The 23,323-nt window shown below is 33.8% G+C and overlaps 2 protein-coding genes across 3 annotated transcripts in view; one reads left to right on the top strand and one right to left on the bottom strand.

Moving 5' to 3' along the window:
- The window catches only part of LOC125823898 (uncharacterized), an 897,951-nt gene that overhangs the window by 542,562 nt on the left and 332,066 nt on the right, over positions 1-23,323 (top strand). The gene's annotated exons all lie outside the window — the stretch shown is intronic.
- Positions 1,788-15,548, bottom strand: LOC125823890 (uncharacterized). The gene is made up of 7 exons (XM_049503253.1): positions 15,137-15,548; positions 10,961-11,488; positions 5,515-5,661; positions 5,290-5,403; positions 5,086-5,133; positions 3,295-3,725; positions 1,788-2,527 (listed from the first exon to the last, which is right to left on the bottom strand). The coding sequence occupies exons 1-7, from the start codon at positions 15,546-15,548 to the stop codon at positions 1,916-1,918; spliced, it is 2,292 nt and encodes a 763-aa protein (XP_049359210.1). The 3' UTR covers positions 1,788-1,915.

The raw sequence follows: 23,323 nt of genomic DNA, 5'->3' as shown, positions 1-23,323 counted from the left end.
GAAATTGTTGATTTTTCTCAATGGATAAGTACTTGTGTCTTAAATGAACTTAAATTTTCAGGAAGTCTCTACACATGGTGGAATGGAAAAATAGAGGAAGATAGTATCTTTGAAAGGCTATGATTTTTTAAATCAATGAACTTATGCAAGTATTGCTTAATAGTGAGGCCAATTAGCTTAAGTTCTTTAATTAATAAGGTTATCTCTAGAGTGGTACATGAGAGAATAATTAAAGTTGATATTTCAGGGATTATCTTAGCTAATCAAACTGATTTTATAAAAAGGAGGAAAATTAATTACTGATCAGAATGTGTTGCTGTCACAAGAAATAATTAGGGACATCAATAGGAGAAACATGTTTCATAATGTTGTAGTCAAGTTTGACATCATGACTAAAGCATATGATAAGGTGTCTTGAAAATTTCTAGCCAAGGTAATGACAAGATTTGAATTTTCAGAAAGAATCACGGATATGATTGTGAGACTTATTAGTAATCTGGTATTCAGTTTTAATGAATGGTCAACCATTTGATATTTTTCAATTATTCATAAGTCTTAAGAAAGGAGATCCTTTATCCCCAACCCTTTTCATTAGTGCAGTGGAGGTATTAGCAAGGGGTTTGAATAATTTATTTGAAGATCAAGAGTACAAGGGATATATATGCCTAAGTGGAGTCCAAAGATAAATCACTTGTCCTCTGAAGATGACACCATTTTATTTTGTTTAAGTCAGCCTACTTCAATGAGAAAGATGATGAAAGTGCTAAAAAATTATGAGATGGTGTTGGGGTAAATGATCAATCTAGAGAAGAGTCTTACATATTTTTTTTATGATTCAAACCATCATAATTGACACCCACACCAATCCCCCTATGGATGAGCCAAACATAAGCGTCTAACACATGCAATATATAAGTCTCTACACAAAATTAAGAAGCATGGCATAATAACTAAAAGTCTTACGATAAAATAAATAAAAATAAATAGAAGTTTAGCTATTACATTCCCAGAATCTAAAAGTCATCATACAAAAAAAACTCAATCTAAAATTGGAGTAGCTATAATAAATAATAAAGAGTATCAATGTATAAAAGAAAGACATCAAATCAGGAGAAGATCTGCAATAACCTGGATGAAAGTAACTCTCTCAAATCTGGAATGTAATTGTGCTAAATGTGAGGATGCGTGGATGTTTCTGGATCACAATCTACACTCAAAAGAAAGTGCCAGGAGTAGTATCAGTATAAATAGTATGTACTGGTAGGCATCATAGGTTGACTAAGATTAGTAATGAGTATATAATTATTAGTATAAAACACGCAGATAGGTTCACTCCACACTTACATGTGTATAGATATAAATGCATTTCATCCTTTTGGCATATCCAGATCCTCAAACATTGAACATGCAAGTACACAATAACCAAATCAACGCTTCGTGAATACAAGTGGGTGTGCCCTTCTCTATCATATTTCCTCTATCAAAATCATTAAGCACTGAGCAACAATTGCCAATCAATATAAATAATCACACTTGTAATACTAAATTAGAGGCATTGACATGTCTTATAGTTATGTTGATGAGAGAAACGTTAGAAGTCTTACCACATATTTTTCTCTTTATCATATATTTTAGGATTCTTTAATTTTTAAAATATATTTTTCTCGTACCATATATTTTAAGAATCCTTAATTATTAATTCTCTTTGTACCTTTTACCATATATTTTTGGATTTCCTTTATCTTAAATTTTATAAGGATAATTAATTAATAATTTAAGGAAAATAGTAAATGAAAATTGTATATGTTATTGTCTTTCAGCAAAGGACACAAAGTTAAATGTTGAAATTCTAAGGACTTTCGTGTTTTTAAAGTAATATAAATATAAATAATAATAACAATAACAAAATTCGTCACTAAAACAAGAGGTTACTCTTCTTTCCAAAAATGCCAGCCCCATATGTTGAGGAAATGAGAGCAACAAGGAGGGGAAATTGTAGAAGCACAAATGAAGTAATCGGTAGGCAAGCCATTGTTGCGACTGGTACAAGAACCCATGCTTTCTTCTGCCCAAACACGAGATACACCGTTGCACTAAAGCTTATCATCATGGATGTTATGGAAAGAAACAGAGTTAGCAGTCCCAGGATAAGACTACTTGGCAAAGTATGCAGGAAATCTTCTTCTGCATAACGAGACGTCAAAACTGACAAGAACACTAATAGAGAGGTGCTTGAAGTAAACAATGAAGCTGCATTCGAGATTGCAAAAATGATGAAAGCAATGTTTCCAGAGAAAATGGGGAGTCCACTTTGTTGTTCGTTGCCACCTGGTACTGTGATTGCGGCAGCAAATGCGATGGTAGCAATCAGTGCTGCTGCGATTGTGCATGAGCTTGATGTATCTTTCATCCATTTTTCTCCATCTACCTTCAACTTCTCATGTTCATCAGTAAATACCACATACGGAGCATTCTTCTCACCGTTTAAGGATTCCCAGTACAAAGGTGGTACAATCTTCTTTACTTCCTAATTTATTTTTATATATATACACGATGTTAGTCGATTAATAAAAAACAATCAGCCAAAATGGTTCGATTCATGCCTCATATTAAACTAGCTAGGCTGGTTAAATGAGTGGAAAATCGTTATGTGCCAAAAATAATATCTAATAACTTACCACTGTAGATTTACTATATCAAATATATGATAGTTCTACAGACTAACTTGTGTCTAGGCTGGTGTGGTACATATCTAAAATATTAGACTTAAAGAGGTCATGAGATGCTGTACTAAAAGGAAACTGTTCAGCAGCACATATCTAACTAGGAAATAAAAAGGAAAAACAGTAAATCTTACTAAAGGTGTATACCTTGGACCGTGATACTAGTAATTGAGTTAGATTTGGAAGTAATAGGCGATAATGCAGTAATTAAAATGCGTAGTTAGTGTCAATGCGAAAGACAAACTTTACCTCTGTCTCATATTAGTTGTCATGTGTCACTTTTTGAGAGTCAAACTATATGAATTTTGACTAGCATTTTTTAAAATATATATTTTCATCAAATTAACGTGAGAAAAGTTGTAACTTGTAGTGCTTGTCGTATAGGTTTTGGTTATCAAAACTTTAAATGTAAAATATCAACTTGATCTAATCCAATTTATCTTTAAACATGAGGCAATTTGGCTTTCGAAAAGGAAAACATGACAACTAATTTAGGATGGAGGGAGTACTAATTCTTAATCACATAATGAGATAAATTCGATTAGGGTGTATGGTACAAAAGTTAAATCACCTTAAACCATTGTAGTTCTCGTTGCATCTGAAGAGCTGGTCCAGAGACAAGGTTTAACTTATTTCGTGCCATCTTTCCAGCCAAATGCAATACGGTGTTGCCAGAGGAGTCTACGGAAACCATCAACTGGTGCTGAAGCTGGCTCATCTGACAGATCAAATTAAACACATTTTCGCAGCGATGCTCAATTGCAATGTGCAATATATTCTTCGAATCTTGATCATAACAATAAGCTAAAGAAGGAAATTTTCTGAAAATAATTTCAACAAGCTCATAGGTGTCATAACATGCTGCATCAAGCAGAGGACGGCTGACAATGGAGTCAACTTCTTTGTCATTCAGAGTTTCTATTTTCTCACATAAGCATTCTGCATACTTAACTGCATTGTGATGAATCAACTTTTTCTTCCGGATGTGCTTCAAAGGAGGCACTGCAATGCAACAACACACAAAGAGCAATTTTTTCGAGACACAAAGTACAAAGAAATTAGTGTAGGCACAAAACAACTCATAATTGATCTAGAAAATATATCTGAAATCCTTAGGCATAAATAAATTTGCAGATTTATTTCAAGATTGCATAGATAAATCCAAGAAGGTAATCAGCAAAGTTAGAGGGAAAGATTTATATGGCTTGAACCAGAAGTCAATGACACGAAAAGGAGAAAAATAAATGTATAATGGAGGAAATGAGAGGTGAAGGTTTAAACAGGGTCAAATGCATTAAGGACATCCCAGAGCTAAGTTGCTCGGACTCTCCAAAAATTTGCCACACCAGTGTCGGATTCTTACAAAATATACTATTTTTAGAGGATCTGACACATACCCATTGACATTTTTGAATAGTCCATGCAACATAGTCCCAGGGAATCTTATCAGGATATAGTGAGATCAAAAGTGTTAAGAGAGCATTTTGATCACTTCTTTAACTCATACTATGATATTTTTTTCAGATCTTCATACTTAAATATTAGACAAGAACTTTAGCTACACTCATAATATGTTCATAAAGAGGTATGAAGTGCCTTAGCAAGTTGGAGTAGAAATATGTAGAATGACTTGACAAGTTATTCAATGTTATACTTCTGAGTGGAAAGATGCCAACAGAGTGGAGGAACAGTATTTTGGTGTAACAACCCGACCCCTCATATTGAGTAACTGTATCCTGAATCATGTTTTGAGTTTGTATATATGTTGATTTAACTATCTGTGACTTGTAGGGATCTTTTGGGTGATGAATTGAGGGGTTCAAACGAGTTAGCAAACCTAAATAGTGCTTGTCAAAATTTTGGTGCATCTGGTGCACCAAAATTTTCTCGAAAGGATGCACCATGAAAGTGAGATGAGGACCTAAATAGTGTTTCTCCTGAATCATGTTTTGATTAATTTGAATAGGTAAGTAAGAACTTGAAAGATTCCTGTGAGTAAAACTAATCATGTTGATTAATAACCCAAAAATGAGGGAAAGAATGTCTATTTTTTAAAGTTGGAGGAAGTTGATCTTTAAAGCAAACTTAGGAGGTTTAAATGATATGTACCCATAAGAGACATAACCACAAGAGTATATTAGGGAACCCCTAGCGTTAGAGAATCTTTAAGTACACAGTATTGAAATACTATGTTGCTCGGACTCTCGAAAATACTGCTGCAGATCCTCCAAAAATACACTACTTTTAAAGGATCTAACACGCACTCGTTGACATTTTTTGTAGAATCCGAGTAACATAGTTGAAACATAGAGAAGATAATTTGAGAAACTGATCAATGAATAAGGACAGTGGGAGATCTTACCTACAATTTCAAGAACACCAAAAATAAGGGTATGCAACTTCTTGATCACTGAGATAAAAAGTACATGAACGCTAATGAGATTCTTAGTTTTTGATAAGTTCATTTGCTCTTTAGTTTTCCTTAAATTCTTGAGGACATTTGTTGTAAAGGAAATTGCTATACCTTGAATATTAAAAAAACAAAAGGAAGATGATAAAAACTCACCAGTCCTGAAGTAAATTCTTACATACTTTGTCTTAACCATTTGTGAGTCATTCTCCAGATCATTGGTGTTTGGTCTTCTTTGGCGACTCCGTGAAGTTGACTTGACAGGAACACCTTAATAGCGGGGAAAGGTGATTAATCAGTTCTTTTCTTTTTTATTTTGTTTTTTTTCCTGTGAAAGACAACTTGAATTAGGTAAACAGAGAAGGAGGAGGTTACACTCACAATAGTAGAGTAATTGTTGCCAAAAGTTTAGATGACTTCCGCTGAGGAAAGTAAATTCCTTCATGGCAAGCTCCTTCAAAGCAGATTTTCCGTCTGAATCATATTTTGCCAAATCAGGATACTCTTCGACCAACTCTCTGGCAAAATCTATTAACCAAACTTGCTAATTATAGTCTGCACAACAATTTCTTAGTATATCAATAAACTAAAATAAGATGTACATATATGGATTAGCAATTAGTAGAGAAATGTTGAAATGTGTGACTATCTCATCTAAAAGATTAAGCTGTTAGAGATAACACACTTTTATTATTTAATGAGAATATTATTTAATGATATCCTCAACACGCTTAGAGATAGCACACTTTTATTATTTAATGATATTCTCAACACGCTTAGAGCGAGCACACTATTATTATTTAATGATATTCTCAACACGCACCTTCACGTGCGGCCTGATTCTTTTTTATGGGCTAAGCATGTGTAAATTCTTTTTTAATTTTGGGTGATAGTGAGATTAGATCTCAGGATCTCTGCCTGTTCTGATACCATGTTGAAGTGTGTCACCATCTCATCTAAAACCTTAAACTGTTAGAGAAAACACATTTTTATTATTTAATGATATTCTCAACAAGTGATGTATAAATGAATAAGTAGAACAATAATGTTGTACAGAACCTAGCAACATAAACAATTGTTGGCCGACCTACTTTTGCTGAAAATTGAAATCAGACAACAATAGTGACATGAAGCTGAAAAAAGAAATAGGGATGACAAGATATTAACCCTGTTGAAGACTGATTCAAAGTATGACCTGGTCAAATTTAATCTGTTAGTAATTTCTTATTTTCTTGGGCTGTTAGCAGTCGCAGTATTTTCTAGTTTTCTGATATTGGATAATTGTTGCTTAGTTAGTGGAGTAGTGGCCAACTTACTGACTTAGTGGTGTTTTTATTTTGTATGCTTATTTAAAAGACAGTATTTTTCTTTTGATTTTAATATACAGAAAAGCTGAAATTTCAGCACATATCGAGAACTTTTACTTTCAGTATTTGTTCTTAAAGTTTTGCTATTTCTTTTCTCAACAGACCCATCATGCAAAACTCAATTACATCTAATTAAGTGTTCATATTGATTATGTAAATAACTTGATAAAAAAAAAGCATAAATACCCCTGTTGTGATAGGCCATATTATATTGAGAATGTAAAACTTTGTACATGGTCAACACAAGAAAATTAAAAGACGTCCTGTGATACCAAAAACAGGAACTCTAAGGATTGAGTTCGAGTAATTGGAAGACTGAGAGTATGTTTGGATGGGCTTATTGCTTGACTTTTTTTTTGTATTTTTAACTTAAAAGTAAGTGCTTATAAACACTTGTTAAATTTACCTACAATATTTAAAAAGTGCTTAAAAACTGTCTTGGCTTAAAATAACTTAAAATAAGTCAATCCCAACAGGGCCTAAGTCAAGAACTAGCGGAATAGTTCAAGAATTCCAGCCATGAATGTAAGAAGAAGAAATTGAGTCTAATTGCTATTGAATTTCATAATTGTATAATCTATCCGTCAATGTCCTTATGTTGTCTGCTAAGGCCTATTATTATTGAATACATGTATCCGCAAAGAATTGTTGGAATTAATGCATTCACACCTTGATGTCTAGTCTTCCAATATTAGCTTTTAGTTTTTCAAGAAGTCTTTTAGGAGTTTGTGATACATGTATCTAGTTATTTGTGCAAGGCCTTTGGTTTTACATTTTACTAGTATAAATAGAGATGTAATTGATATTTCTAATCATCTCAAGTGGCCTTAAATAGCCTATATAAAACTTGAGCATTCTCGAAAAAAAGTATTCTCCTTCTGTATTTCCTATAAATTGGTATCAGAGCAGGTTTTTGTTCTTAATCTGAGGTTAGGTGAAAAAAAACATATGGCATCCAAAACAAATGAAGGTACTGATTCTCCAGTTGTTCTTACTCCATTTTTTTATGGAATTGATTTGAGTACTAGAAGATAAGAATGAGAACACATTTGAAAGCTGAAGGTTTGTGGACTATTGTTGCAAATGACTTTGAAGAATCAGAAAACGACGGTGAACTTACAGCAACAGAGATGAAAAATCTTGAGACTAAGTATCGTCAAGATGCAAAAGTCTTGAGCAAAATCCAAATGGGAGTCTCAAGAGCATATTTTGCGAAAATTGCTACTTGTGAGACTGCAAAACAAGCTTGGGAGTCTCTGAAAACTGAGGCGTATGGTGACGAAAAGGTACTAACTATAAATCTTCAAACTCTTAGATGAGAGTTCCAAAATTTGAAGATGATAGAATCTGAAAAAATGGATGAATATTGCACAAGAGTCGTGAATATTGTCAATGAAATGAGAAATCATGGTGATACAATTTCTGACAACAAGTTGTGGAAAAGATTTTAATTAGTGTCACAGAAAAGTATGAGTACATTGTTGCTATCACTGAGGAGACGAAACATCTTTCTAAGTTTTCCATCAAAAAGCTAGTTGGATCATTTCGTGTACACGAAAAGCGAAGATTTATTTGTGAAGATCAACTCAAAGAGATGACTATTCAGTCCAGAACCAATGAGAATTTTCAAATTTTCTCAAAAAATCAACAAAAAAAATTTACAATCCAAAAAAGAAGGTTCTTCTAAGAAGGTTGAAGAAAAAGGTGAGAAAAGCTCTAGTCATTTTTGTAAAGTTTGCAAAAAGACTAATCACAATGCAGAAAAATGTTCACACAAAAGCAAGCCCCAATGTAACTTTTGTAAAAAGTTTGGCCACATTGAGAAGGATTGCTGGCACAAGAAACGGGAGCAAGCAATTTTTTGTGAAAAACAGGAGGAAGAAAGGGAAGAAAACCTTTTCTTTGCTTCTAAATCTGATACTTAACAAAAAGCAATGAATGATATGTTGATAGTAGTTGTAGCAATCACATGACTGGAGATGAAAATGCTTTCCTCTCAATTAATAATATCATCACTACTTAAGTGGGAATGGGGAATGGAGCCTTAGTTACTACAAAAGGTAAAGGTACCATTTCGATCAACATAAAAGGGAGCGGTAAGCAAATTCATGATGTTCTTTATGTTCCTGACTTGGAAGAAAATTTGCTTAGTGTTGGTCAACTCATGGAAAATGGTTATTCTCCTGTGTAATTATTGCAGAATTTATGATCAAATTGGGCCAAATCAAGTCATTGTTGAAGTAAAGATGATACAACAACAACATACCCAATGAAATCCCACTAGGTGGGGTCTGGGGAGGGTAGAGTGTACGCAGACCTGACCACTACCTCGTAGAGGTAGAGAGGCTGTTTCCGAAAGACCCTCAGCTCAAGTACATCAAATCCAAGTAGAAGGCGAGGAATTGAAGTAAAAATGATAAAAAGAAATTTTCCTTGACAATTTCATTACAATGCATTAAAAAATGAAGTGGTAGATGATTCATGGCTTTGGCACAAAAGATTTTGTCACTTGAATTTTCATGGTTTGAAGCTTCTCAAGCAAAAAGACATGGTGCAAGGCCTTCCTGAGATACATACTAAGGTGAATCCATGTGAAAGTTGTATAATGGAAAAACAACATAGAAAGTCTTTTCCAAAAGGGATGTCTTGGAGAGCAAGTGTACTTTTGAAACTAATCCATGCCGACATTTGCAGACCAATGAAGACTCCATCTCTTGAAAATCAAAGGTACTTTCTAATCTTTATTGATGATTTTTCAAGAATGACTTGGGTTTATTTCTTGAAAGAAAAGTCAGAAGCACTTGCTACATTCAAGAAATTTAAAGCCCTTGTTGAGAAGCAAAAAGGTTGCAGCATCAAAACCATTCGCAATGATAGAGGAGGTGAATACACAAGCCGAGAATTTGAAGAATACTGCAAAAATAAAGGCATTTAGAAGCAACATACAACAGGGTACACTCCTCAACAAAATGGTGTATTTGAAAGAAGAAATAGAACAATTGTTGAAATGGCCAGAACTATGATGAATGAGAAAGGGCAGCCAAAATATTTTTGGGCAGAAGCAGTACATACAACGGTGTACATCCTCAACAGGTGCTCGACAAAGGCATTGAAGGACAAGACACCAGTTGAAGCTTGGAGTGAAATGAAACCTTCTGTAAGTCGTTTTAAATTTTTCGGGTGTATTTGTTATGCTCATATACCTGCTGAGAAAAGACAAAAATTGGATGGAAAAAAAATCAAAAATAAATATTTCTTGGTTATAGTGATGTGACAAAAGGCTATAGGCTTCTCGATGTCAAAACTAACAAACTTATTGTTAGTAGAGATGACATTTTTGATGAAAAAATAGCATGAAATTGGAAGGATAAAAAGATAGAAAATACTTCTATCATATCTTTAGATGTGTCAAATCAAGAAGAGGATGAGGAAGAGGAAGATGTCCCTCAAGGAGGAGAAATCTCAAATTCAGATGACGAAGAACCACCTCCAAGAGAAACAAAAATGTTGAGCGACATTTATTAGAGATGTAACTTTGCCGGTGTTGAGAGCCAGAAAATTATGAGGAGGCAATAAAGCATGATGTTTGGAAGAAAGCCATGGAAGAAAAAACAATCGGATGATTGAGAAAAATAATACTTGGAAGTGTCTGAGTATACCCAAAGAAAGAGAAGTTGTAAGTCTAAAGTGGATTTACAAAACCAAACTCAATCAAGAAGGAGATATTCAAAAGCACAAGAGAAAGGTGAAATTCAATTGCAATTATTGTCACACAGAAGAACAACTTATTGACATCTTCACCAAAGCACTTCCTAGAGAATTTTTTTGTTATTTTCAAGAACGCATTGGAGTTGTAAAGCAAATGCATTAAGGGGGAGTGTTGGAATTAATGCATTCACACCTTGATGTTTAGTCTTCCAATATTTAGCTCTTAGTTTTTCAAGAAGTCTTTTAGGAGTTTGTAATACATGTATCTAATTAATTGTGATACATGTATCTAGTTATTTGTGCAAGACCTTTGGTTTTACATTTTACTAGTATAAATGGAGATGTAATTGATGTTTCTAATCATCTCAAGTGGCTTTAAGTAGCCTATATAAAACTTGAGCATTCTCTAAAAAAAAGTATTCTCCTTCTATATTTCCTACAAGAATTACCTCTCAAACTCAACTAACAAGCTGAATTAGTTTCTAACAACTTTCTTGCTAATTCTTCATTCAATTAACTAATACATCAATCTACTACATGAAGGTAATAACTTAGCAGCCTCCCAATTTTTAATTTCCCCGAAATTCGTTACTATTTCTGGACAACTAATCAAAATTAGGAACTTCTTTGCCATTTCAACCAGAAATCCCCTAAATCCCTTTCCCTCTTTCCGGCGTCAACCAAATACATACATTATGATAACAGTAAGAGAGAAAGTAACTAAGAAAACATAAGGGATGGTGAATGCTTACCATACAAGTCTGAGTGGATTAATCTGTAGAGAAGCCTAACACCTTTAAGGCCAGTATAAGGAGCAGAGTCTTTAGTGACACTCAAGAAGTAAGCAAACACATCCACAGAAAAGTATCCATATTCAGCTGCATAATGGATTGGATATAGACCATCGAAACAATCAATATCTAGTAAACGAGGATAACTTGTTGCAAGGATTTTAGCTGCGTCTAAGTTGCCAAATCTAGCAGCATAATGAAGAGCAGTTTCACCAAGGCAATCCCTTATGGTTAAATCTTCTTTGTTTTTTATAGTCGCCACCAACTTCTTCACGAAATGCTTGCCTTTTTCACCCTTCACTCCAACTGCTACATGGAGTGCTGTCTGTAAAAGAGAGTTGATTTGAGCTCTACTTGCTTCTTCATCTCGTTTCAAGAATTCTTCTGCTTTCTTCCAATCTCCACTTAGTGAAGCTCTATATAGTGGCAAGTACCAACTATAATCTCTCTTTGATTCAGTGCTTTCAGCACGCTTGATACTGCTACCATCTGTACAATGACAAACCAAGAGCTAGCTACCATTTTACTAAGTATGAATTTAAGTTCTATGCCAACATGGAGTAAAAAAGTATGACATATAAGGTAATTACATGTAGGTATCTAAGATATTAGACTCTGATAAAAACAATAACTAATCAGGTATAATAAGCTAAACTATGTTATCTTTATACAACCACTATATACTACATTACTACTTAAATCCTTAATAGCAAGTTTTTCCCAATTAAGATAGTCAATAAACATTTTATAACATTCTTGTTGTATACATACATAACCCCCTAAATTTGTCCGAATTTTTCATTTAGATATCTGAACTAAAGTTTATAGTTATCGACCACCTAATATTAGCTCATGGTGTACCGATTAGACACAAACCACTGATGTGGCATGGATCACTCCTCTTTCTTCTCCTTCAACCCCCTGCCCCCTAATTAAAGCTCACCAAATTGTATCCGGAAATGGCTAAGAATCATATAGTTATAAGATTGCACACACAACAGTGGCTTTCTATATAGGACCCGTTTGTTCATACATATTGCAAGTAATTTTCAACAAAAATTGTTTGGTCATAAAACTTGTAAGTTTTGACAAAAAATTCGAGATACCAATGATAATTTACAAGACACATTTCTATTAAAACAAAAAACTTTAAGATCTCCTTAGTACGGGGAATAAATGATAATTAATTTTAAAATATATTTTAAAATAATGTTATTTTATAGTTGGTTAAAATAATATCACAAAATAATTTATCCTTGTCTTGAAATAATTACTTGTTTTCAGTCTAAAGTATCTAACTAACGAAACATGTCAAATTACTCTCTCCGTTTCTATTTATGTTGTTCTTATTAAAAATATATATTTCTTAATATTTGTCATTTCACAAATCAATACATAGATATCAATACTCTTCCTATTTTACCATCGAAAGTTATTAGTTTTGAAAGTATGAATTTGATAAATATAGAAAAACTAAATGATTAATTTATGTTCAACAGTCAATTTAATTAATCAAAATAAATTAATTTATGTTCATTTATTGAATACTTGACTTCAAGAAGACACTAAATAAGGGCACAATGATAAACTTACATAGTTTCTTAAGCGATGTAAAATCTAAAATGATGACATATAAATAAGAACAAAGGAATTATTATTTTTCTAGACAACCAACTTATCTAATACTCTTTATGTCCACCAATAGTTGTTCACTATTGATTTGATACACACCTTAAAGAAACAATAAATAATAGAGGTAATATTAATATTACCCTTTGAATATATCAAATTTTAAAGCTTTTGGAAAATGTACTAGATATTGAATAATACTTAATATCAAGGTAAAATAGATTAAAAAGAAAGGATAAATTATCTCTTGGTTTTCCAAACTGGACAAGTATTGTTGAACATTATTTTTAGGATAGTAGAAAGTAAAGATGGACAGAGCGGAGTATTATGCTCCTTTCATTTCAAAATAATTGAATTGTTGGGATGTTTCACATCCTTTAAAAAAAAAAGATTATGACATAAATTATACATTATTTTTTATTTTTTCCCTTATTAATTATTGTCAAATTAATTTTAAAGTAATTCAAAACAATTAAAGTTTCTTGAACTCATCACATAGAAAATTCAAATGAAGGGTAAAATGGAAGAATATTTTGAAAATAGTCTTGAAGGTTGAACAATTAAGTTAATTTGAAGAGAAAAGACATAAAATCACCACTAAAGTTGTCCCGAATCTTCAAAAAGACACCTTAACTTAGCGGGCGTCCTATTACCCCATAAAATTATTAAATATCTTTGAAAATAGACCATTCTGACCCATTTTCTCATCTATGAAGAGCACGTGATGGCCATCCCCTTGACCCATTTTAATTAAATTAAAAAATAAATAAAAGTGAGGATAACCCAACCCGAATCTTAACAAAAGCACTTCCATCTCTTTTCTTTTTCATTTTTCACATTCTCTCTTCTTTTTCATTAAAATTTGCTCGACATTTTAACTAAATCAACAAGGGATTGAAGATTAATAGGAGGTTAGGATTTCATATTTATCTAGTATTTGATAAAAACCATATTATTTTCTTCATGTATTTGTGATTTGTTGGGGAAACACATGTTTAGGGATATATGTTTTTGAGCTTCGGCGACAATGGAAGCTGATTTACCCATCCACCACTAGAAAAATAAAGATAGGTCAAGATCGCTGTACCGTCATTTTGTGTTCGTCTTTTTCATATGAAATTGTAATTTACAGTAAGTTTGATAGTAAACTCAAAAATTAAATTCTATTGAAAATTTGGGGAAGCTAGTGTCTTAATTAATGATAGACATTGTTGTCGAAATTTAGTACAAAGATTCTAATTTTGATTTGTGTCGTTAATTACCAAAATTTGTGTTCTCTCTTGTACAATGATACCTTGTATTGTGAAACTATCGTGTTCGTCTTTTTTGGATGAAATCGCAATTTACAGTGTGTTTGATCGCAGATCTGAAGAATAAACTCTGTTGAAAATTTGGGGAAGATGATGTATTTAAAGATTAATTAATTAATAGAGAAATTAACTGAAATATGACATTTTTAAAATTGGTTTTGGGAAGTAAATTGACATGTTCACGCGCTGATATTTACGTGTTCACAAACGTTGGGGGAAAATGGGCCAGAATGGACTATTTACAAAGATATTTAATATTTTTTGTTGGGGGAAAATGGGCCAGAATGGACTATTTACAAAAATATTTAATATTTTTTATGGATAATAGGACGTCCACTAAGTTAAGGTGTTTTTTTGAATATTCGAAACAATTTCAGTGGTGATTTTATGTCTTTATATAAAAAATGTCTTAATAATTCAATTATTTTAAAACGGAGAGAGTAATAATAATAACAACTTAATATGGTGAATTTTAGAAAAAAGCAAGTATGAAATCAATGCTTCCATTATGTTTTTACTCCCATTATACTTTTTAAAAATCTGATCATTTAGAGTTTGTTTAATCAAATTTCAAAGAAGAATTTCTCCTTCTTCGAGGCTTCCAAATTATTTTAGGTAATACTTCTTCCGTTTCAAAAAAAGTGATCTAGTTTGATTTGGAACAAAGTTTAAAAAAAGAAAAAAGAATTCAATCTTATGATAATAAACTAAAGTTATGTCAAATGTATCAAAATGACCTCTAATTTTATAGTCTTAAACATGTCATGTGAAAAATTAAAGTTAAAGGTATTGCACAAAAATAGGGGATAACTTTTTTTTGAAAGAGACTAAAAAAGAAATGAGCAATGCTAAATGACCAGAAAATTAGACTAGAATTTGACTAGAAAATTAAAAAGTTCATAATATTTTTTTTATTTTAAAATAAATTAATCTTTTTCCTTTTTTAGTTAAAAAGAATTAAAGTTAAAAGGATGAAAATGTTCAAAAAAATAAAATAACATAGATAAAATATCATTTTGATCAAATTCTGGCCAAATTTTCTGACCAAAAGATTTTTCCAAAAGAAATTAGGTCTTTTTAAAACAAAGAGATAACTTTTATGAATTTATATTTCTAGAAAACAAATATACTAGGTTAGATTAGGGGAGGTTTCAATAGTACAAAATTTTATAGTAGTAGCAGAATGGGGATTTCGTACCTTGAGATTTAGGGCTGTAAAGTTTCTCTAAAACCAACCAAACCTCTCTAGCCGAATCTAATTTATGAACCGCTTTATCCTGAAGAAGTTGATCACTAAGAGAACCGAAGATCCATCCTTTAACAAACCCATCATTCCTTTTCCTTTGCAATTTATCTTCCTCATTTCCCATCTCTTCCCCTTTTTCCTCTTCTTTGGGCTCATCGTCATCGTCATCGCCAGGAGCAATGGTCTGTAGAGAAAATTGGATTGTTCCATCAACGAATCCAAATAAATCATGACTTTGAAGGAGACAAATAATCTGGGTTTTCCATGGAATGTAGTTGGATTCACCACATAGCTTGATGGATACAAAGTTTGCTACATTAACCATTGATAAGTGGATCTGGGGATTTGAGCTTGGAGACGCCATTGTTGTCTTTGCTATCAGATTGCTTGATGGATACAAAGTCTTTTACAGTCAACCGGGTTATTGGTGGGAACTTAAAGGAGACTATCGGACTTGAACATTGCTATTAGTACGGCAAAAGTATCCTTACTTTATCGGATCAAATTTAAGAGGAAAAAAAAAACACAGAGTTGGTGAGCCATAAATTTCTGATATTTTTGAAAAATCAGATTTCGAAAGAAGTTTGGGGTGAAAGTTTAAATTACCTAAGTCGCGCGCACTCTTCACTTTTGATGTCATATCATTATAGCATTTCTCAAAAATATACTTCCTCCGTCCAATAATAATTGTACAATATATTATTTTAAAATGTCCAACAATACTTATCTACTTTATAAAATTAATGGATAAATTATACACTTAGTTCTTAATTTACCCTTATTACTAATTATACTCATTTTCTTATTACATTTTTTAAGACATTGTTCATAGGGTAATATGGTAAAGTTACCTTTCTATTTATAGTTTTTTAAGAAGTGTGCAAAGTCAACAATAGACAAGCACAGACTATTACAATTTGTTGAGACAATTCATTTTATGAAAAAAAAAACAATAATTGTAATTATAGCTATTTTTTAATGTAATCTTTTTGTAGACAATAAAATTTGCGTCGAGAAAACAATAATCAAGAACGGAAAATTATGCAACAATCGTTTTATTATTTCAAAATGTGAGTGTTACAATCTCTATGATTCCTCTGAATTCATCTTTTCGAATATAAATTCATGGGCTCTTGAGCTTAATTTTGAACTTGGGATTTATCTTGATCTTGATCGTTATCTTGAACTTGGACTTGGACTTGATGTTGAACTTTATCTTGATCTTGACTTTTAGTTGAATCCAAGGGCTTCGAGCTTGGTCTTGAATCCGGCGGTCTTGATCTTGATCGTTCTTGAAACTTGAATGCTTGAATTCTTGAACCCTTGAACTTGTATAGAAATCTGTGGCTTTTGATCCACAAGCTTTCTCTAGCTTCTTGTTAAAATTCTTGGTTCTTTTTTTTTTGAATTATGAGGACCCCTATTTATAGTTTTAGAATAGATGAGTTGTGATAGGAATAGGATTCCCTTCGGCCAATCAGATTTAAGTGACATGACATATGAGCTTTATGGAGCGGACTTGTCATCTTTGACACATGTCATGATCCTATTGGCTTCTGGTTTGACTTGGCATGCCACGTCATTTGCCACGTGACACTAAAAAATGGGACTCTAGGATGAGATGAAATTGGGCTTAGCAAACCGGGCTTATTGTAGCCCAAATCAATTAATTTGGACTTTAATTAAATCCATATTTATTAAACTCAAATAATTAACTCAATTATATTAATCCATAATATTTATTTGGACTAATATATTTCTGAATTTAATATAATTCGAATCATTTTATAAATTTATATTTAATAAATTTTAAATGATTACAAATGCCCCCTGCTTCAAGTCTTGTCGAGATGTTTTATCTTCCGAAGACTAGACTTGAAGTATTAATTAAATACTAATTTATTTACCATGCTCATGCAATGTTTAATTTATTGTCCGACTCCAATACATGTAATTGGAGTGGGCACGTGAGTCTACCACTTTCAAACATATATTTGGCCAATTAGAATCATGATAGGAGGCAAATAAATGCTTGTTAAAAAGCAATAGGAAAACCAATTTGACTAGGACAGCATTTCCATCAATTACTTTAGCATAGCCAAAAAGAAATTGCTATTAGTCTAGGAGAGGGATTTTATGATGCCATTTAAGATCAAAATGTAGTTGAACTAGGAGTTGTAGTCCCACTCAATTTCAAATTCATTTCCTTTTCTATTGTCCTAGCCAAAAAAGAATTGTAATTGAACTAGGAGAAGGATTTTATTCCCACCACATGACATCTATAAATAGACACATTGTATCCACAATTTTTTCTTCAATTACAGATTGTGAGCCACGAGCCTATGACGAAAGGGGCCTAATTCAAGGTAGTCTTCCTTCCTTTATCTGATTTTCGTCACTTTTTAACAGCTTGACACGTCTGTCGTAGAAAATTCATATCTCATTGTAGAAAATTCGAAATCATGAACGGTTTGATTTTCCAGAAACTAGACTTCTTGATCTCTAACATATCCCAAATTCAGAATTTAATACCTTCAAAATCTTTTTAGATGATATTTTTAAGTTAGCTCTAGATTCTGTCATGCTGAAAATTTCAGAGTTGTGTGACTTTACTAAAACTCTTGTGAAAGGTATACAACATATCCGAAATTCAAGATTTAATACTTTCAGAATCTTTCTAGATGATTTTTTGATGTTAACTTTAAATTCTGTCATGTAGCTGATTTCAGATTTTTGTTGCCTCACAAAATATTTTATATCTCAATGTTAGAACATCGTCATCAAAAAGGGTTGTGATAGCTTGAAATTATACTTCAAAGGCTTCGTTATCACCAAGAAAATATTGTCTCAAGTCTAACCTAGTTAGCTTAGCATGACTTTCAAGTCTCAAACGTCTTGACATGTAACAATTTCTCCTCTACTTGTGTTTTCTTTGTGTTGTCTTCCCCCCTTTTTGTAGGTAGGCTTCAAAGGATGATCCATGGAGAAGGTAGTCTTATGACACAAAGGGATGAGTACTCATCCCCGTCTTAAGAAGGGTAACTTTATGGTATTCTTAAGGCGAAAAGAGGATGGATACGCATCCCCGCCCTAAGAAAGGTAACTTTATGGTATTCTTAAGGCGAAAAGAGGATGGATACGCATACCCACCCTAAGAAAGGTAACTTTATGGTATTCTTAAGGCGAAAGAGGATAGATACACATCCTCGCTCTAAGAAAGGCAATTTATGGTATTCTTAAGGCGAAAAGAGGATAGATACACATCTCCGCCCTAAGAAAGGTAACTTTTATGGTATTGTTAAGGAAAAAGCGGATAGATACACATCACTGCCCTAAGAAAGGTAACTTTATGGTATTCTTAAGGCGAAAGCGGAGAGGTACACATACCCACCCTAAGAAAGGTAATTTATGGTATTTTTAAGGCAAAAACGGATAGATACACATCCCCGCCCTAAGAAAGGTAATTTATGGTATTCTTAAGGCGAAAGCGGATAGATACACATCCCCACCCTAAAAAAGGTAATTTATGGTATTCTTAAGGCGAAAGCGGATAGATACACATCCCTGTCCTAAGAAGGGTAATTTATGGTATTCTTAAGGCGAAAGTAGATAGATACACATCCCCGCCCTAAGAAAGGTAATTTATGGTATTCTTAAGGCAAAAGTGGATAGATACACATCTCCGCCCTAAGAAAGGTAACTTTATGGTATTCTTAAGGCTAGAAGAGGAAGGATACACATCTCCGCCTTAAGAAAGATAACTTTATGGTATCCTTAAGGTGAAAAGAGGATGAATACGCATCCCCACCTTAAGGAAAGGTAACTTTATGGTCAAGACTTGAAAATTTCAACTTTCAGACTTGAATAATTTGAAGACTTCAACTTACAATCTTGATTGATTTGAAGACTTCAACTTTGAAACTTGATTGATTTGAGACTTCATCTTGTAGAATTGAAGAATTTGAAGACTTCAACTTGAAAATTTAATTGATTTGAGACTTTAACTTACAGAATTGAAGACTTCAACTTGTAGACGTAAAGAATTTGAAGACCTCAACTTGCAGACTTCAAGAATTTGAAGACTTCGGCTTGCAAACTTGATTGATTTGATATGAAGACCTCAACTTCTAGACTTGGAGATTTTTTTTTTAATTTTGAAGACTTCAACTTGCAGACTTGAAGAATTTGAAGACTTTAGCTCGCAAACTTGATTGATTTAAAGACCTCAACTTCTAGACTTGTAGATTCTTTTTTTAATTTTGAAGACTTCAACTTGCAGACTTGAAGAATTTGAAGACTTCAGTTTGTATACTAGGCTGAATTTAAAGAAACTTCAAGCATGTTGTTAAAGAAACTCATATTTTATAAGAGTTTGCCCCCATCTATTGACCAATCAATACTTCGTACAAGTCTAAAGTTTGATAAGACAAAAGATAAAACAAAATACTTATCGCTTTGACTGTCATGTGACAGATCGAGTGGGAACATGTGGTTTTTTTACACTCATGCAACAAAACTTAGGATACATTCTAAGCGCCTAAGTACCTCAATGAAGAGGATTAAGTCACAACGTAGTTTTGGGGAAGTAAGTGATTTTTTTTGTTGTGCCATACACAGTTTATACTCTTGCGGGCCAGGAGTGACATGCAGTTTAGGCTCATACCTTAAAGAGAATTATTTTACTTCAAGGGTAGTACCTCTTTAGGAATTTTGCATTAATAGGACCGACCCTTACGCCATTTGCATCAACAAGCTTGTAAGCACTATGTGAATATGCTTCTTGTACGACATATGGTCCATCCCACTTTGAGGTAAATTCCCCCCCCAGACTTGTGTGAAGTAATAATGGGTCTTCTTACCGCGAGAACTTGGTCTCCAACTTGGAAGCACCTCAAGCGAACCTTCTTATTGAAAGCACGAGATAGACGAGCTTGATAACATTCAAGATTTTGTTGGGCTTCTAACCTCTTTTCATCAAGTGCTTCTAACTCAGCAAGATGCAGTCGAGCATTTTCTTCTTCGGTGAGCCCTTCTTGAATAGCAAGTCTTAAGAAAGGTATTTGACGCTAAAGTGGCAAGACTGCTTCAACTCCAAATGCAAGTGAATATGGTGTTGCCTGAGTTGGTGTGCGGTATGTTGTCCTATATGCCCACAAAGCTTCTTCCATTTTTTCATGCCAATCCCGTTTGGACTTGGAGACAACTTTCTTCAGGAGGTTGCTTAGGGTCTTATTGAATGCTTCAGCAAGACCATTGGCAGCAGCATGATACATAGAAGATTTGCGTTGCTTAAAGCCAAAGAGATCACAAATCTTATTCATTAACTTGTTATCCAATGGCTTTCCATTGCCTGTTATTATGTAGTGAGGGATGCCAAAGCGATAAATGATATTCACTCGGATAAATTTTGCAACATTCTCTTTCTTCACTTCTTTAAGAGCGACAACTTCAGCCTATTTTGAGAAGTAATTTGTTGCAGCCAATATTTTGGTAGTGGTCCCACAACATCCAATCCCAAAGCGTCAAATGGCCAAGATGCGATAGTTGGGTGTAATACTTCGGGAGGCTGATGTATGGAATTCGCATGAAATTGACAAGCATCGTAGCTCCGAGAATAATCTAAGCAATCATTCACCATGGCCAATAATACCCCATCCTCTTTATGTGAAAGTGGAGTTTCGGTCCAGATTGATGTGATCCACACACTCCTAAGTGTGCTTCTTGCAGAGCTTGAATTGCTTCTTCCTCTCCCAAACATCGTAATAGTACACCCTCAAATAATCTTCTATATAATGTGTCCTTGTAGTAAAGGAAACGAGGTGCACGACGACAAATGTCAGTCCTTCTTCTTGGATTTTATTGAAGTCATGTAGTCAATAATGGGTTGTCTCAAATATTTCTTTACGGCTTCAGAAACGGTAACGAGATGTTCAAGCTCATTTTCTATATATTTTTCCACATTTGGCGGTGTTATTATCCATTTTTGACAAATGGTCATTTGTGTTTGATCAGGAAGGGTTAGCGTTGAAGCTAGAGCAGTCAATGCATCAGCTTTCTTATTCTCCTTTCTACACACATGTTGAAGGGTTACATCTCCAAGCAATCCTATCAACTTTTGAGCATATTCATGATAAGGACGCAATTCAGGCTTTTTCACTTCATAACTTCCCAAGAATCGATTGATCACCAACTGAAAGTCACCAAAGACTTGTAAGTGTAATTGCTTCATGTCGACGACCATTTCAAGTCCAAGTATCAACGCTTGGTATTCACCGAGATTATTGGAGCAACATTGCTTCGAAGTAAAGGAGAATGGTAGAATCTCTTCTTGTGAAGTGATGAGCACTACACCAGCGCCAGCTCCACCACGATGTGCAGCCCCATCAAAGTACATTTTCCAAGGAGGTTGAATTTTAATAGCATCACATATTCATCAGGAAGCTCATCAGTTAACACCCAATCATCCGGTATCAGATGGTTTGCCAAGAAATCCGCTAATGTTTGTCCCTTCACAACTTTCTGAGGGATGTACACAATCTCAAACTGTTGGAATTAGAGGTACCATCTTGCTAGTCGGTCACTAAGGACAAGTTTCGACATAACAAACTTGATGGGATTTGCTCTAGAAATAAGGCGGACAACATGAGCTTGAAAATAATGTTTCATCTTTTGAATTGAGAAGACAAGTGCCAAGCACAAATTTTTAATTGGCGAATAGTTTAGCTCATTTGGCGTCATTGTTCTACTCAAGTAGTAAAGAGAGTTTTCTTTGCCTTTCTATTCTCTTGAGCTAATAGGGCTCCTACAGACCTTTCTTGTGCCGCAATGTAGAGTATCAATGGCTTTCCTGATATAGAGGCTGCCAAAACTGGAGGTTTCGCTAGATATGATTTGATACTTTTAAAGGCATTGCTACATGTTTCGTCCCAATTAAAAGGAGTACCTTTCTTCATGAGATGACCAAATGGTTGACACTTTCCTGCTAGATTTGAGATGAACCTCATCAAGTAGGCAAGCTTTCCTTGGAGATTTTTAACTCATGAATATTTCGAGGCTCAGGCATCTTCGATATTGCATCAACTTTGGCTTGATCAATTTCAATTCATCGATGTCTCACAGTGAAGCCAAGAAACTTTCTAGAAGTAACTTCGAAGGCACACTTCAATGGATTCATCCTTAGTTGATATCTTCGGAGTAACTCAAACACCATTCTTAAGTCTTTCAGATGGTCACTCCTCTTTCTTGACTTTACCACCACGTCATCAACATAACATTCAACATTTTTATGGAGCAAGTCATGAAATATATTTTGCATAACCCTTTGATATGTAGCACCAACATTCTTTAAACTGAAATGCATCACCTTGTAGCAATAAATACCTTTAGGCGTGCGAAATGCAATGAGTTCTTCATCTTTTGGTGTCATGCAGATTTGATTATAGCCAGAAGAACCGTCTATGAATAACATCGCCTCATAAACAGTGGTGGCATCAATCATCAGCTCCAAAATGGGAAGAGGGAACTCATCTTTAGGACATGCATTATTGAGATCCCTGAAGTCAACACAAACTCAAATTTGGCCATTTTTCCTCCTCATGGGAACAATACTTGAAATCTATGTAGGATATTTGACTTTACGAATAAAGCCTGCTTCAATGAGTTTATTAACCTCATTTTTTATCACTGGAACCAAGTCTAGCCTAAAACGTCTTTGAGGTTGCTTAACATGAAGAGAACCATTTTTGATTGCCAACTGATGAACTGCTACTTTGGGATTCAATCCAGGCTTTTCTTTATAACTCCAAGCAAAGACATCCCTATATACTTCGAGTATATTCATATAAGCGATTTCTTTATCAACTTCTAGAAAGGCACTCAAGTAAGTAGGCCTTGGGTATTCATCAGTGCCATGGTTAACTTCCTTTAAGGGATCTATTGTGGTCTTTACTCTTTCTTCAAGTTTTGGTGGAGCATATCCAACATCTTCCTCTTCTAGATGATCATTGTCATTGACAGATATATGACAACACCAGACAATATTTTCTAACTCTTCATCAATCTTCATTTGAGGCAAAAAAACGTGCTCATTCTAGATTGTAACATGATATGAGGAGCCTACACTTTCTTCATCTTCCTCGC

The sequence above is a fragment of the Solanum verrucosum genome, unplaced genomic scaffold (assembly GCF_900185275.1).
Source record: "Solanum verrucosum unplaced genomic scaffold, falcon-dt-bn FXZP01000056.1, whole genome shotgun sequence".
Taxonomy (NCBI): Eukaryota; Viridiplantae; Streptophyta; class Magnoliopsida; order Solanales; family Solanaceae; genus Solanum; species Solanum verrucosum.
This window is presented reverse-complemented; position numbering and strand designations above follow the sequence as displayed.

Bases quoted from the DNA above. Each gene is read 5' to 3' on its own strand.
- LOC125823890 (XM_049503253.1), bottom strand. From the start codon at position 15,548: ATGGCGTCTCCAAGCTCAAATCCCCAGATCCACTTATCAATGGTTAAT. The intron at 11,489-15,136 runs GTACGAAATCCC...GTCATTGTACAG, and splicing joins TTACAGCCCTAAATCTCAAG to ATGGTAGCAGTATCAAGCGT. The intron at 5,134-5,289 runs GTGAGTTTTTAT...TTTTTATCTCAG, and splicing joins AAGAATTTACTTCAGGACTG to TGATCAAGAAGTTGCATACC.